At 56.0% G+C, this 14,493-nt stretch overlaps 1 protein-coding gene across 1 annotated transcript; it reads left to right on the top strand.

The window, feature by feature from the left end:
• Window positions 1-4,985: 4,985 nt before the first annotated feature.
• Chrna2 (cholinergic receptor nicotinic alpha 2 subunit) lies at window positions 4,986-13,133 on the top strand. The gene is given in 7 exon segments (XM_023714691.1): window positions 4,986-5,062; window positions 5,930-5,981; window positions 5,984-6,151; window positions 6,451-6,495; window positions 8,432-8,541; window positions 10,681-11,758; window positions 13,008-13,133. Coding segments are annotated over 7 exon segments (1,656 nt in total).
• Window positions 13,134-14,493: the final 1,360 nt, after the last annotated feature.

The following is a 14,493-nucleotide window of genomic DNA, read 5'->3' as shown; positions in this document are numbered from 1 at the left end:
GGGTGGGTGGGGGTGGGGGTGGATGCTGGTGAATACCAGCCCCGAAGGGACACTGATTTGGAGCACTTTATCCACGCAGTCGCTCTTGCATGGGCTCTTCTGTTCACTCCATTTATCCAGATTCTACACACAGGGGCATCACCCCTCTATCCTGCTCATCCCTCCCTAAACCACTGATCCAGCCATAGAGGCGAGTGGAGTCCAGAGCTCTTTCTCTTTAAATTGCTTTGTAATTAGAGGTGGAAGGTTACTCTAATGACTGCCAATTACCTGGAACAATCTATCCTTTGGTTTCTGGTGACAAATTAATGAAATTACCATAGGGAGCTAATTACCAAGGATGCAAACGGACGCATCTAGCAGAGGCATATCTTCTGGAGTCAGCTACCTCTCATTTGCAGGTTCTCCCAGGGCATCCGGGGTGTCTCCTGTGGGATATTTAAATGATGTAATTTCAGTGTGCTGGATTCCTAGTCTCAGTCACAGAGAAAGACATATTTACTGCATATAATTAAAAGGTGAAATAGACCATGACAGTGGGATTTACAGTCATGACACTGGGCAGGAGGAGCAGAGTGAGGAACTGCAAACTTCTAGCACCTTGGCTCCAGGTGAGCCGCCTTTGGGCCGGGCACCTGGCCTCTCCTCTCCCACGGACCTCGGTGCTGACAGTGGCTTAGCAGTGACAGTCATGGGACAGGGATGTGTAGCACACAGGCAAGTGCCAGGGAAGCTGCTTGTCCATTTACCTTTCCACTGGTGCCAGTGGGGAGCACCCCGTGACACTGCAGTTAGAAGGAAGCTATGCCCATCACTGTACCACCAACGTGGCACTGCAGTTGGGAAGCGGAGCACTTGCGCTGGAATCGCAGCTCCGGCTGGACTTGGAGAAATGGAGCCACTTCTGCCAGTTCTGCCGTCTGCACTTGCAGAGAAGCTCTTCTCCGTGGCTTCCCGGGACAAGGCCATCCCAAAGGCAGAGGAGTGGAAGAGGCTAGAACCCTGCAGGGGCGCAGCTGCAAGGTCTTAAGAGGACCCCTGAGAGTCAGTTCCTCAGGGAACCTGGGATCCTCTTTCCCTGGCACTCGCCAAGCCCTGTTTTCTAACTTCAAATGAAAAGAAAGCAGTGAGCCTTCACGCCTGTGTGCTGATGGGTAGAAGCCCTCAATTTTACGGCTGCTCTTCAATTTTGTCAGCCAACAGCACTTCCAGATGGCAGTGATAGGCAAGGTGACGTCCCCTGGTCACTTAGAAAGGCCTGGGATGCTTACGGTTCTCCAGGATAGAGAGGATGGAAGAGAGAGAGCAAAGGAACCTGGAAGTGTTCTGGGATTGTCAGGCTTCTGAACAGGGGCTAAATCACCCTCTTGGCACTTTCTCATGTGTGATGACAAAACCTAGCTCTTGGTGACAGTGCCAAGATGTCCCAGCTCAGCTCTGCCTCTCTGAGATGCTCACACAGGGTCTGACTCAGGAAAGGACTTCCACACCCGGGGGCTGTCTAAAGCCTGGAAAGGAAGCCTCCTGGGGTCCTCCCTGGACACCTTTGGGGCCAGGAGGCCAAGTGCACACAGGCCGGCTCCGCAGCAGCCTGAGGATAAGGGGAAGCAGCCCCGGAACGCCTCCTTCTTCTGGTGCTTCTCTGCGTGTTGCCCTCAGCACCCAGGAACTCAGCGTTTTGCCCTGTTACCCAGCAGCGCACTGTTGGCCCTAATGAAGGAGGAGAAGGCAGAAAGATCGATGAATAAGGAACAGACAAGCTGCAGATGAGAGCTGCTGATTTGCTTGGCCTTGCTTCCTAAATACAGGGCAAGAGTGTGACCTTGCTCTTCCTCCATAGGCGTGCCGGGGGCCCCTTCCTCCCCAGAAACCTTTCACAGGAGGCTCTGCCCACCTGCAACCTGCCCATTGAGCTGGGCTGAGCTTGGGGCTGAAACCCCAAGCTCCACTCCCAGGGCCAACTTTGGGCTCAGCCCAAACATAACTCCAAGTGAGCACAGCCGACTTCCACTATATTGGTAAAATATGCAGAACACCACTTATTCTCCAGCCGGTGTGTGGCCTGGAGGCTGTGAGGACATGCAGTTGGGCAAATGCTGTGCTTTCGGTCAATGGTCTTTTAGAGCTTTCAGTGATAACAAACAGCGCTCGATAGCATGTGTGCCACAGGTTCACCACAACTGCTACATCTAGAATGTTCTCCGGAAGCCTCCTGAGCTCAGAGGCGAGGCTTTGGGGAGGTGACTGGATCAGTGGGTGCTGTGCCATTAATGGAGTCATCCTGGGCTGCCAGGAGGTGGCACCTTGCCGGAAGAGGGGCCCTGGAGGGGTGCACCTTCCTCTTGGCTCCTCTTCTCTTTCTCTGCTTCCTGGCCACCATGGCCTGAGCCACTTTCCTTCACCCTCACCCTCCCACTATGCTTTTTCTGCCTGGGAGCCAGCTGACTCTGGATGGAATCTTCCAGAAATCGTGGGTCAAAATAAACCCCTCCTTCCTTAAGTCTTGGGTGTTGGGTGTGTAGCTCAGCAAGCAAAGTGACTAACAGAGCCACCCGCTCACTCACTGCCCCCTTTCCCTCCCCCCTCCGCTGCTGCAGCTCTGCACACTGAGCTCCAGCTCCTTCCTCTAGTCCCATCCCTGGCGACCTCCACTCAGCCATCTGTTTCTGTGGGCTGGAGCACCCCAGGCACCTTGTCCTTTTGTGCCAGACTTGTTTGGCTTAGCATGGTTCTTTCAGGGTTCACCCATGCTGTGGCATGTGCTAGTATTTTCTTCCTTTTAAAGGCTGAATAATCTTCCTCTGTGTGCCTGGACCACATTTTGCTTTTCCACTCATCTGTTGAGGGACCTGGCCTGTCCCCCTGTCACAGAGCTGGCCTTGACTGCTTTCCCTCTACTCGGCTAGAGTGTAAATCTAATGAATTTTGGGTGAGCCCCCAACCCCGTGAGATGGGGCGGGCACACGCAGGAATTGCTGCATGCATAAAAACACTTCATTATACTAAGTAAGGAGTGAAATTTGTGAGAGGAAATTTGGAAAACTTAGGAAAGTGTCAAGAAGAAGTACAAATTGCCTGTGACCCATGCCCCCAAGATAGCAGGTGACCTATATGCACCCTGGGAAGGGAAGATTTAGAGAGAGGAGCAAGACAGCAGTGACAGTGCTCCTGAGGGAAGTTGGCTGCTCTTGCTTTTGCAGAGCAGCTTGGAAGAAACCCCTTGAGGGCCCGCCCGAGATGCCAGACGCAGCTGCTGAAGCTCAGCAAGGCTGCAGAAGCTGCAGGGGCCAGACCAGGTGGGTGCAGCCCGGGGTAGATGCATGGTTTAGAGGGATGTTGACTTATACCCAGGGAAAGCTGCCCTCCTGAGAGAGCAGCCTGACCCCTGGCCCAGCCCTGTGGGGCAGGAACAGTCTCTTGTGTCACCCGTGCCTGGCCCAGGCAGTAGGCATGGCAGGGAGTGTGGCCCAACTCTCAGATAAGATGAAACCTTAGCGTGGCTGAACACCTAGGCCAGGACTCGAAGCCACATTGCAAACCCCAGGCCAGTTCTGTCCCTGGGCTGCAGAACTGAGTGGTGGGACAAGTGGGGCATGGGTGGGGGGTGCTTGGGGATCTCTGGGTTCCCTGCTGAGAGGTTGGGACAGGCTGGGGATGAGAGTGACCAGCAGGAGGGGCTTCACTACTCCATTAATAATAATTCTGATTCTTCTGTGTATGTGATGGTTTATTTTATTTTACTTTTCCAGAACTGGAGATCTAGGTCTTCCCAATGAGCTTTTCCCTAACTCTTTATTGTGTTTAATTTTGAGACAGCGCCTTGCTAAGTCACTACTAAGTTTCCCAAGCTGGGATTGAACTTGTGATCTTCCTTCTTTAGCTTCCACAAATTCTGGATTCCCAGACTGACCTAAATTTTTAAGGGAGTTTTTTACCCATATTCTTTTTTTTGAAGAGATAGTTCAAAATACATATGCAGTTTACCACTAGTGGGCATCATGTCCCCTACCCTTTCTGCATCAGGTGCTGGATTTTGCCATCTTCACCCCCACATCAACCCTCCAAGCACAGTTGGGTATGACTTACTAGCCCAAAAGGTATTCATTTTTTAAATAACAGCTTTGCAAAATACAAATCACATACGATAAAATTCACCCTCTAAGGAATAGAGTTTCTAAGCCGGGGCTTGGTGACGCACACCAATCATCCTGGCGCACTAGGAGGCTGGCTTAGGAGGATCCCAAGTTTGAGCCCAACCTAGGTAACTCAGTGAGCCGTTGACTCAAAGTAAACAGTAAAAATGAAGGGGCCGGGGTAGGCCAGGGATGCTAACGGAGCTCAGTGAAGGGCCCTGGTTTCCATACCACTACTCCCCAAAAGAACAACGGGGTGCATTTAGCATATTTGCAGGACTGAGCAAGCTATGCCACTCCAAAGGCTCCCCCCTACCCCAGGAGACCAGCAATCTCAAGGCAGTCACCTCCTTCCCCTTGTAGAGTGTGTGCTCCCAGTCTGCTTCTGTCCCTATAGCTTTACCTACTCTGAGCACACGGGCCACATGGACAGACTCAGGATAAGTGGCTTTTGCACCTGGCTTCTTTTGCTTTGTGTGAGGTCTCCAAGACGCACCTACGTAGGAGCACACGTTGGTCCTTCTGGTGGCTGAAGCATGTTCCGCTGTGCATGGGCAGTTGCGCGCTCTGTCCTGTGGGTAGCTGCATGTGTTCATCCTCCCACAGGCTGGTGGACGTTTGGGTTCTTTTCACCATTAGCTATTGTGAGCTGTATATGTCTTTCTGTTGGCCTCCCTGTGCAGACAGATTGTCCCCATCGTGCAGATGAGGCACTAGGGCCGGAGCTACGAGGACGTGCCAGCCTCCTCTTTTCAGCAGCCCTGCTTTGCCAGCACCCTGAGGCCCACCAGAAGCATCAAGGTTCATCCCAGGAGCCCAGGTCTGCCCTGCTTCTGATGTCCAGGGGAAGCCATGGGCGCCTCCCAGCCTCCACTCCTGCCCTTGGCCAAGCTCAGCCCATGGTGGCTCCTTCTGATGCCAGCAGGTGAGTGGGCGTCATCGCCAGGTCTTTGTCTCACCCGTGCCTCCCCACGCTGTGTGGACACTCCCTCAGGCTACTCCTTGCAGTCATCAAGGCTGAAGGGGTCCTGAGAGGGCGTCAGCCAGGCGATGGGCTCCCGGGAGGAGGCGGTGGGGCTCTAGCAGCTCTGGCGTCCGCAGCTGCATCACCCTGAATGTCCCAAGCTTCAGTGTTCTTCATGCAAAGCACAAATAGTTCTGTGGACCTCCCAGGGCTATTCTGGGGACCGAAGGACGCTTGACTAGCACCTGGGCTCTGGGGGGCACTCAGGACAGCCACATGGCCACGATTGTCCCTGCTGTGCCCTCTGTCCCAGATGGCCTGCTGTTTTCTGAGTTTTGGAGCTGGCACCCTCCACCTGCTCAGGCAGCAGAGCCTTGGACAGGACGCTGTTTGCAGCACTCAGGGACAAACTTCCCGGCACACAATGTTGCAGCGCCCTCCCTAGCTGAGAGGAAGCTGCGCATGCCAAAGCGTGAAGACAGGCGGGGTGATGAGCTAAGTGGCAGAGGAGGGCTTCCTGGCTGGCTTTGGTGGTTCATCTGCTCCGTGGATGGGAACCACAGCTGTCCCCACTGGCCGCAGGGGAGGCAGCCTCCTGCCTGCAGCTTCCCCCGGTGGACCAGATGCCTCCCATGTCCCCATGCCCTTTGGGGCTGAGTCTCTTCCCTGCCCGCTGCTGCTGCACTGCCCCTTTCTGTCTAATCACAGAGACACTGGCACGCAGTGAGTGCCCAGGGCACGGCATTTAACCTCTCTGCCCTCCATGGGGATGCGGCTGGGGCTGGAGCAAACAGAGGCTCAGCACCTTGGGTGCCTTTGCCCCGAGGGGAAGTGGACCTGAAGCCACACAACTGCCTCTTCCATCTCCTGAGGACTCCTCTTCTTGTCCCCTCATCCTACAGTGCTGGCACAGCAAGGCCCTCACACTCAGGCTGAGGATCGCCTCTTCAAATACCTCTTTGGGGGCTACAACCGGTGGGCACGGCCAGTGCCCAACACCTCGGATGTGGTGATCGTGCGCTTCGGACTGTCTATCGCCCAGCTCATCGATGTGGTGCTCATGTCCTTCCTTCTAGACCATGCCCCTTGCACGGGCCCTGGCTCCCCGCCCTTCCCCCAGCACCCCCTGGCCTGCCCAGCCCTCCTCAGCTCTCATCCTCCTGTGCTCCTTCCCCTTTCCTGGTCCAGATGCCTCGTGGTGGGCCTGGTGCTGGTAGCAGCATCAGGAGGGGTGGCCCTCCTGGGCAGCCTCTGTCTTCCTGGGGAGCTGTCATTCTGATTGCTCTCTCTCTCTCTCTCTCTCTCTCTCTCTCTCTCTCTCTCTCTCTCTCTTTCTCTCTCACCGCTGGCCAGGACGAAAAGAACCAGATGATGACCACCAATGTCTGGCTAAAGCAGGTGAGGGCTCCCCTGAAGGGACCCTCTACCCACCAGGGGCGAAGGAGAAACTGGATATCCAATTCACAATTCCCCAACAGACGCCACTCAGGGTGTCCAGAGTTCATGGCACCGCCACCTGTACCCCATGAGAGTTCACTCTGCCCATTTGACAGCCCAGAAGGGTGAAGGGCAAAATGCAACCAGGATAAAAAGAGCGGTTTCAGGTGTGCTGTTCTCTGAGACCCAGAGAACACTGAGGGTTCTATGTCTATGATGCCCAAAAAGATCCCAGAGTTTAGTGGCTTAAAGAGCTGACCAGCTTACCATGGTTCAGAGCTTTATGTGCTTTGCGTGAGTGAAGCCAGGGTACTTGGCATCCGGCTGGTGACTGAGTCTGCTCGGGAGAGTCTAAGACAGCTTCCCTCATGTGTATATTCTTGGGTAGGAATGTGTGGAGAGAGTCCAGAAGGTTCTAGAAGGCTGGCCCAGGCTAGGCTCCTTTCCTGTTAGGCACCCTCAGGGTCATTCTCTGGGCTCTTTCCAGCAGAGGAGTTGGATTCTCACCTCGTGGATCAAGGCTCCCAGAATGATGGTCCCAAGAGGCAGGAAGTGAAAGCTGTGAGTCTCGTGTCTGAACACTGGACCAGCTTCAGTGATGCTGGATTTCAGTGATCCAAATTAATCCAGCTGGATTCAGGCGAGAGTATCAATTCTGCCTCTTAGTGGAAGTGAACCCTAAGAATGTGTGGCCCTCTTTGATGTGCAGTGCCTGCGACAGGCTTGGGGACCAACTCCTTTTAGAGCTTTTCCCTACCCCTCATGCTCTGCCCAACCACTCCCAAGGCACTGAGGTGGTGGGAGAATGTGAGAAACGGGAGCTGGTCCCTGCCTGTAGCCCCTGCTCCTGCCCATCAGGCCTACTCCTTCCTACGGCAGAGGTGAATGCACAGAAGACCGCAGGACCAGAAAGTGTGCCCTGTTTGTCTGCCTGCTTCATTAGGCTCTGAATGGCACTGGGCTGTGTGCCAGGGACTCAGATCTAAATAAAATAGGAGGCCTTGGGCAGGTCCCTTCTGACATCATGGGGTTCCTCCACTAGGGAGTCCCTAGACTCCCTTTTACAGATGCACCAGTGGAGCTGGAGCAAGGAAAGGACTTGAAAAGCCACACAGTCATGCAGCACTGGGGTGGGGGGTTGGAACCTTGTTGTCCCCATTGTCCCTGTGTCTTGGTCACCTGAGTTTACCTGGGATTGCAAGGAAAGGGCCCTACAGAGGGACCCAGGCTGCTGTGGCCTCCTCTGAGAGCCCCAGATGCTCCATAACATCTGGGAGTCTCTTTCCTCATCTGTAAAGTGGAAGTGGTATCATCTACTGATTCACATTGGTGCCTAAATGGTGGCCTAGTCTGAATGCCTGAGAGATGGACTGGAGATGAGAACCGAGCATGGGAGGAGAAGGCTTTCACTTGGACTTGGTTGGTAGTAGTGGGGGTGTGGCCCAGAGCACCCCTGCCTGCAGAGGTCCTGGAGGGGCGACTCTGGCATGCAGCCTGAAGGTCCCAGGTGACCAACCTGTCTCATCTGTGGACCTCTGTCAGCTTGGTTCCATCTCTCTGCTCCTGGTAAATAGGAGACATTTGGCCTGCGCCGCACTTCCTGCCCGGCTCTCCTGGGAGGCTCTTCCTAAGGCAGGGCACACAAATGACTGCAAGGCATGGTGCCCGGAAATGAGTGGCTGCAGATATGCATGCCTGGGAATGAATGGCCTGCCCACTGGGGTCAGTCCTTGGGCGGGAGACTGAGGGCCCAGCACCAGGACGCTGGAATGCTGGACACCAGCTTGGGGCCCTGTCCTGGCGTCGCAGCCCCTCTGTTTTATGGGGCTGCTTGGGGAGATGTGGGGGCCCAGGCCCCTGCCCATGCAGTGTGGTGATAAGACCCCTTGGCCCACAGGAGTGGAATGACTACAAGCTACGCTGGAACCCGGCTGACTTCGGCAACATCACCTCCCTCCGGGTCCCCTCCGAAATGATCTGGATCCCTGACATTGTTCTCTACAACAAGTAGGAAGCAGCAGGAGTCCCGGGGGGGACCCAAAGGGATGCCAGGCAAGGGCCTTGGGAGGGGGGTCCCTGCTTCCCTTTTGCCTGCTTAGCTTTCCCCTTTCTTTCTTTTATCTCTTCCACTGTGCCTTTCACGCTTACACCCCAGCGTTTGTCGAGCCGCTACTGTGTACCGGTACCTGACACTGGTACTAGAACGCACTTGCCGGTTCCGAGGAGTCTTTGAGACGCACAGTGCCAGCTCTCTGCAGATGCCCATGGCTGCGGTGAGGGATGGCGCTGCTGGGACCTGCAAGTGGCTTCCTAGGGCAGCAACCGTGGAGGGGACGAGCTCCCTGGGTGCGAGCTGTGCTTCCTCATTGTTCACAGCTGCCTCATAAGCATGACCAAGAGGGACTGACCAGGCCACGACCACCAGAGGCTCACCGGAGGCCGGGGAGCCTGAAAGAATCCCAGGGGGAAAATCCGGTGTGGGACTCAGGTTCCCACCCCCACCTCAGGGGCTGGAGCTGGCGCCCAAGATCCTGTGTGGGGAGCAAAGAGCTGGCACCAATTTGACTTTGAGTTTTTGGGACAAGGTTTTGCCCAGGGTTCCTTGATGACCATAAGAAATACTTCTGAGGATAGGACAGAACTGTCGCTGAGGTTTAGAGTCCCCCCACCCCACCACCAGCTTCCAATCAAAGGTGTTACTCTGCAAAATGGGAACCTGTGGCCCTCTAGTGGTGATTATTTGAAATGACTAAAGTAGCTTTTATTTTTTTAAAATTACTTAAAAAACAAAACAAAACAAAAAAACACACACACACACACACTAGAAGTTGAATCCAAGGCCCTTAAGCTGAGCAACATCCCTAACCACTTTTTATTTTGAGACACGTTCTCCCAAAGCCCCTCAGTTTCCCTTGCTGGGGTTGTATTTGTGATCCTCCTGCCTCAGCCTCCCAGAGTGCTGGGAATACAGGTGTTTACCACCACACCCAGCTCAATTTAACCTTTTGACTGATGTGTTACTCTCTCTCACAATTCCTGTCTCCTGCTTGCCCATACCTCTACCCTGAAACTACTGGAGGAGAAAGCGATCTCCTTATTTCTGTGTATTCTGATTCCTAGGCTTTAGAGTTGCCCATGGGAACTGGAGGGGAAGGGGTGGGGCTAGACTGGGTCATTGAGCCTGCTGTGCTCCTGTTCAAGGGCAGTAGGGGACTCAGCCTCCTGTCACTGTCTTTCAGTGTCCCAGGGTCCAGAGAGGTCACTGGGTGCCAGGCCCACACACCTTAACTTTGTCTCCACTGCCCCCCACTGCACTCTTCCCTGCATTCCAGGGCACCCTGTGAGTGTCGCCTTTGCCCCACCTGCCCCTGTTCCCACAAGACCCCCTGCTGCCCCACTGTCCTTCCATTTCCCGGCCAGATCTTACCTTGGTCAAGGCCTTGCTCCAATGGCAGCCTTTGGGATGGCCGGGCTGCTGTCTCACGTTCCTCAGGCCTAGGGAGGAGGCTAACTGGAAATGCATGCTCAACGCGGGAACTCACGAGGGACCTCCAGCAGCCAAAGTGCTAGGTCCCCTGCACAGACGTGCACAGTCTAGCGCTTCCAGAACGGCCTCAGGAAGCGGCAAGAATAATGCAATAAGTGTGAAGTAAAGGGCAGCATTTGGACGGGAGTGAGTGGCAATGTGACTTTTACTGTGATACTTTTAAAATTTAGATCCACTCTGGTTTGAATCTCACCACCTGGGTATAACACAAAAATGACAGTAGTGGCTATTTTATTTTATTTTAATTTTTTTTTCCCTCCGAATGCCTTCAGGGCAGGTTTGGCTGGCTTGAGTTGTGGGGATTGAACCACAGAAACCTGAGCCTGACTGCTTTCTTGAAGCAGCCACTTAAAGAGCTGAGCTACGGGGCAGGCCCCCTATAGTGGCTATTTTAAAAATTCCATATGCTTCCCATTGTTCTTCAAACTTCTTACTTTTGCGATGAAAGTAAGGATATCTGGAGACACTCAGGTACATGCGTCTGCTCCGAAGATTCACACTCTGTGTGGAGCGCTTGCGTGGCTGTGTAGGGTGGCCCTGCCTGGCTCTCCCACGAGGCTGGCATGCGTCGCCCCAGTCTGCATCCTCTCTCTCCCCAGTGCCGACGGGGAGTTCGCAGTAACCCACATGACCAAGGCCCACCTCTTCTCCACCGGCACCGTGCACTGGGTTCCCCCGGCCATCTACAAGAGCTCCTGCAGTATCGATGTCACCTTCTTCCCCTTCGACCAGCAGAACTGCAAGATGAAGTTCGGCTCCTGGACGTACGACAAGGCCAAGATCGACCTGGAGCAGATGGAGCAGATGGTAGACTTGAAGGACTACTGGGAGAGTGGTGAGTGGGCCATCATCAACGCCACGGGCACCTACAACAGCAAGAAGTACGACTGCTGCGCGGAGATCTACCCTGACGTCACCTACGCCTTCGTCATCCGGCGCCTGCCGCTCTTCTACACCATCAACCTCATCATCCCGTGCCTGCTCATCTCCTGCCTCACGGTGCTGGTCTTCTACCTGCCGTCTGACTGCGGCGAGAAGATCACGCTGTGCATCTCCGTGCTGCTGTCGCTCACCGTCTTCCTGCTGCTCATCACCGAGATCATCCCGTCCACCTCGCTGGTCATCCCGCTCATCGGCGAGTACCTGCTCTTCACCATGATCTTCGTCACGCTCTCCATCGTCATCACTGTCTTCGTGCTCAACGTGCACCACCGCTCGCCGCGCACGCATACCATGCCGCGCTGGGTGCGGCTGGTCCTGCTGGGCTGCGTGCCCCGCTGCCTGCTCATGAGCCGGCCCCCAGCACCAGCCTTGGAGCTCCCCGAGTCCCGGGGCCTGAAGCTCAGCCACTCTTATCATTGGCTGGAGACCAGCGTGGATGCCCAGGAGCAGGAGGAGGAAGAGGAGGAGGAGGAGGAGGAAGAGGAAGAGGAAGAAGAAGAAGAGCAGGAGGAGGTGGCGGCGGAGGCGGAGGAGGGATGGGTGTGTGCGGGCCGCCTAGCCCCCTCCGCGGGTGCCCTCTATGGCCACACCAGCCTGCAGCCAGGGGCGTCAGGCCCCAAGGCTGAGCCTGCTTCCTGGGGACGTGAAGTCTCGCTGTCCTCTCCCTTGCGAAAGGCCCTGGAAGGGGTGCACTACATCGCGGAACACCTGCGGTCTGAGGATGCTGACTCCTCGGTGCGTGGGGGCTGCGTGAGGGCCCCTGTCCTGGAGGCTCCGCCAGCATAGCGAGCGGCAGGGTGTTACTGTGGGCCCACCCAGGCCCCTCGCTGGAGCAGGTTCCTCTGGGGTCTGGAATCAGTGGTGAGAGGGAGCCTCTAGCCAGCAGCTGTCAGGACTCCTGTTAGCAGGAAGAGCATGAGATCAAGAATGTCCCTTCTGGCCCAAGGCTGCGCTCCCAGCACTGTGGGAGGGGGAGGAGGGACGACAGCAAGCTCAGTTTCCACATGGGAAGCTTAACAAGAGCCTGGATCAAAATAAAGGGGCTGGGTATGTAGCTCAGCTTGAAGGCCCGGGGTGTAATCCCCAATCCTGCTCGAGTACACGCATGCAAGAACATCCCCTCCCCCTGAGCTGAGGGACCAGCCTTTGGGCATCCAAGGTCTGCAGGTGGGCGCGATGCAGAGGCACCAGGATAGATCAGGAGGGACCAGTGTGTCAGCCCGAACCCGGAGGGCAGACCCACCTCACTCCTTGTGCTGGGGCCTCTGCCTTTCCTCATCAGGGACTCGGCCTTTTGTGAACTTTGCCATTTGACTGCACACCCTGCGGGTTCTTGGCCGTGTGGGGGTGGCCTCCCTCCCTGGCCCCTGCCCTGTGTACCCAGCGTTGAGCCCCGGAATTCCCCCGGAGGAAGGGCACAGGGGATTGCTGTGAGGCCTTGCTGATAGATAAGAACATGAATCGTTCATTTGGGAGCAGCTAGCAGTCCAGACCCCCTGGACTGGGCTGGAAGTTCAAGCTCTGCACTGCCCCCTGCCCCGCTTCCAGGCCACCCTGGGTCACAGAGACCCTGGGTCACCCCCTGCCTGTTCCTCTGCAGGTCCTACAGGTGGCTGGGAAGACTAGGCTGCGAAGTCTTCACTACCCTAATGGAGAATAGCTTGTAAATCCTGTCTTGGAATTCCGTGCCTCTAGGTGGCGCTAGCATGTCCTCGTATCCACATAGCTTCCTTTACTCGGAACAGGAGGATACGGCCAGCCCTGGGCTGTATCAGATAGGACAGGACCTGGCAGAGGGTCGCAGAGCCAGGATGGCCCCTGCCCCTCCTCGCACACCCACCTCCTACCACTGCTGACCGTGGCTTCCCAGGTCTCTAGTCCGTTGCTGCTGCCCCTGTGGTCTTCCTAGCTGTGCTGTGCACTGGAAGGAGCTCCCCTTCCCTGGGTCTGGCCGCCCTCCCTGCGAGCCCCTCTGTGCCTGCAGGTGAAGGAAGACTGGAAGTACGTCGCCATGGTCATCGACAGGATATTCCTCTGGTTGTTCATCATTGTCTGCTTCCTGGGGACCGTCGGGCTCTTTCTTCCTCCATTCCTGGCTGGAATGATCTGACTTCATGTCCTTCGTGTTGGTGCTAAGGTACCCTGCCAACTATCTCTTGATATCCTTAACTTCAGCTATCTCTAGGGTGCCGTGTGGGGCCTAGGCCATCTGCCCGGGGTGCTTCTGGAGAGTCCTTACTCTGGCCCAGACATCATAGCCTTCCTGGGGCAGCTCTTCTTGGCATCGCTGCGTCATGGCTGTGATCTGCTGGACACAGAGTCCTGGTTCAGAGGCCTGGGAGCTGGAAAGGGTGAAGGCATCTGCTTTGTGGAACCCTGGGATTCGGCGGTGATGATGCAAGCTCCTGGAGGAGCAGTGTGGACCCCAGGAGTCAGGCAGGGGGATAGAGGGCTGGGACGAGGACAGAGAGACAGCAGCCCCGAGGAGAGCACATGGGGAGGGAGGCCAGGGGTGGGGATGAGACGCAGCAATGTGGGTGCAAAAGGAGCCCAGGATGTCAGGGAAGAGCAGAGAGGGCAGGGGGCGCCCTGCTCCCCAACTGAAGCACCTCTGAGACCCTGCTCCCCTCTCCTTCCTCTTTGCAAAGTGGCTACCACCAGCCAGCCCAGCTGAGCCTCTGCCTGTGGGGTGCTCCTGCACCAAAGCATGCAGCCGACAGGCTTGAAGGCCGCCCATCCAAGTCATTCTCTACCTGCTGAAACTTGTAGCTTGAGCTGGGTGCAGTGCTGCACACCTGTGATCCCAGCCATCTGGGAGGCTGAGGCAGCAGGGCCAGCAGCTCGAGCCCAGCCTGGGCGACTTATATGCAAGCATGTCCCAAACTAAGCAAAAGGTAGAAAGAGCTGGAGATGCAGTCAGTGCTCCCCAGGGTTCAATTCCTAGTAGCACAAAAAGCAACACAGCCACTGTCCCCCAGCTTGCTGGGCAGCTCCTCTCCCCTTCGACAGGGCCTGGTCCCTGACATCTGCTTTGTTTCACTCTTTTGTCTGGACTTCTCCAGGGCAGGACTGATGCCTCTCCTGTGTCTCCCTTCACCAGTACTGAGCACAGCACCTCCGACGCGTGTGATCAGCCCTCTGGACACATGGTCCGTGAGGTGGGGCAGCAGGCTGAGGCCCCAGGAAGGTCCACACCCAGACAGCTGTGCGGCGGTCTGTGTGCCTGGCTCCTGTGCCACAGCACAGAACATTGCATGGTGTTGGGGGATGGGAGCCCAGACCTTGCAGCTAACAGAGGTGGGCCCTGGGCTCCCCAGATAGCATGAGGCCCCAGCAGGAAGTGGAGCAGGAACAGTGCTCTGCTTCCCTGTGAGCTTGGGCCCCCTCCTCCTGAACCCATGCAAGCCCCTCCCTGCAGGCTCAGGGAAACTGTCTATCCTAGACCCTGGTTTGGCCCTCTCCTCAGTTCT

The sequence above is a fragment of the Octodon degus genome, unplaced genomic scaffold, assembly GCF_000260255.1.
Source record: "Octodon degus isolate 3935 unplaced genomic scaffold, OctDeg1.0 scaffold00036, whole genome shotgun sequence".
Classification (NCBI taxonomy): domain Eukaryota; kingdom Metazoa; phylum Chordata; class Mammalia; order Rodentia; family Octodontidae; genus Octodon; species Octodon degus.
Note: the sequence above shows the minus strand (reverse complement) of the source record. Positions and strands in the feature narration are given on the sequence as shown.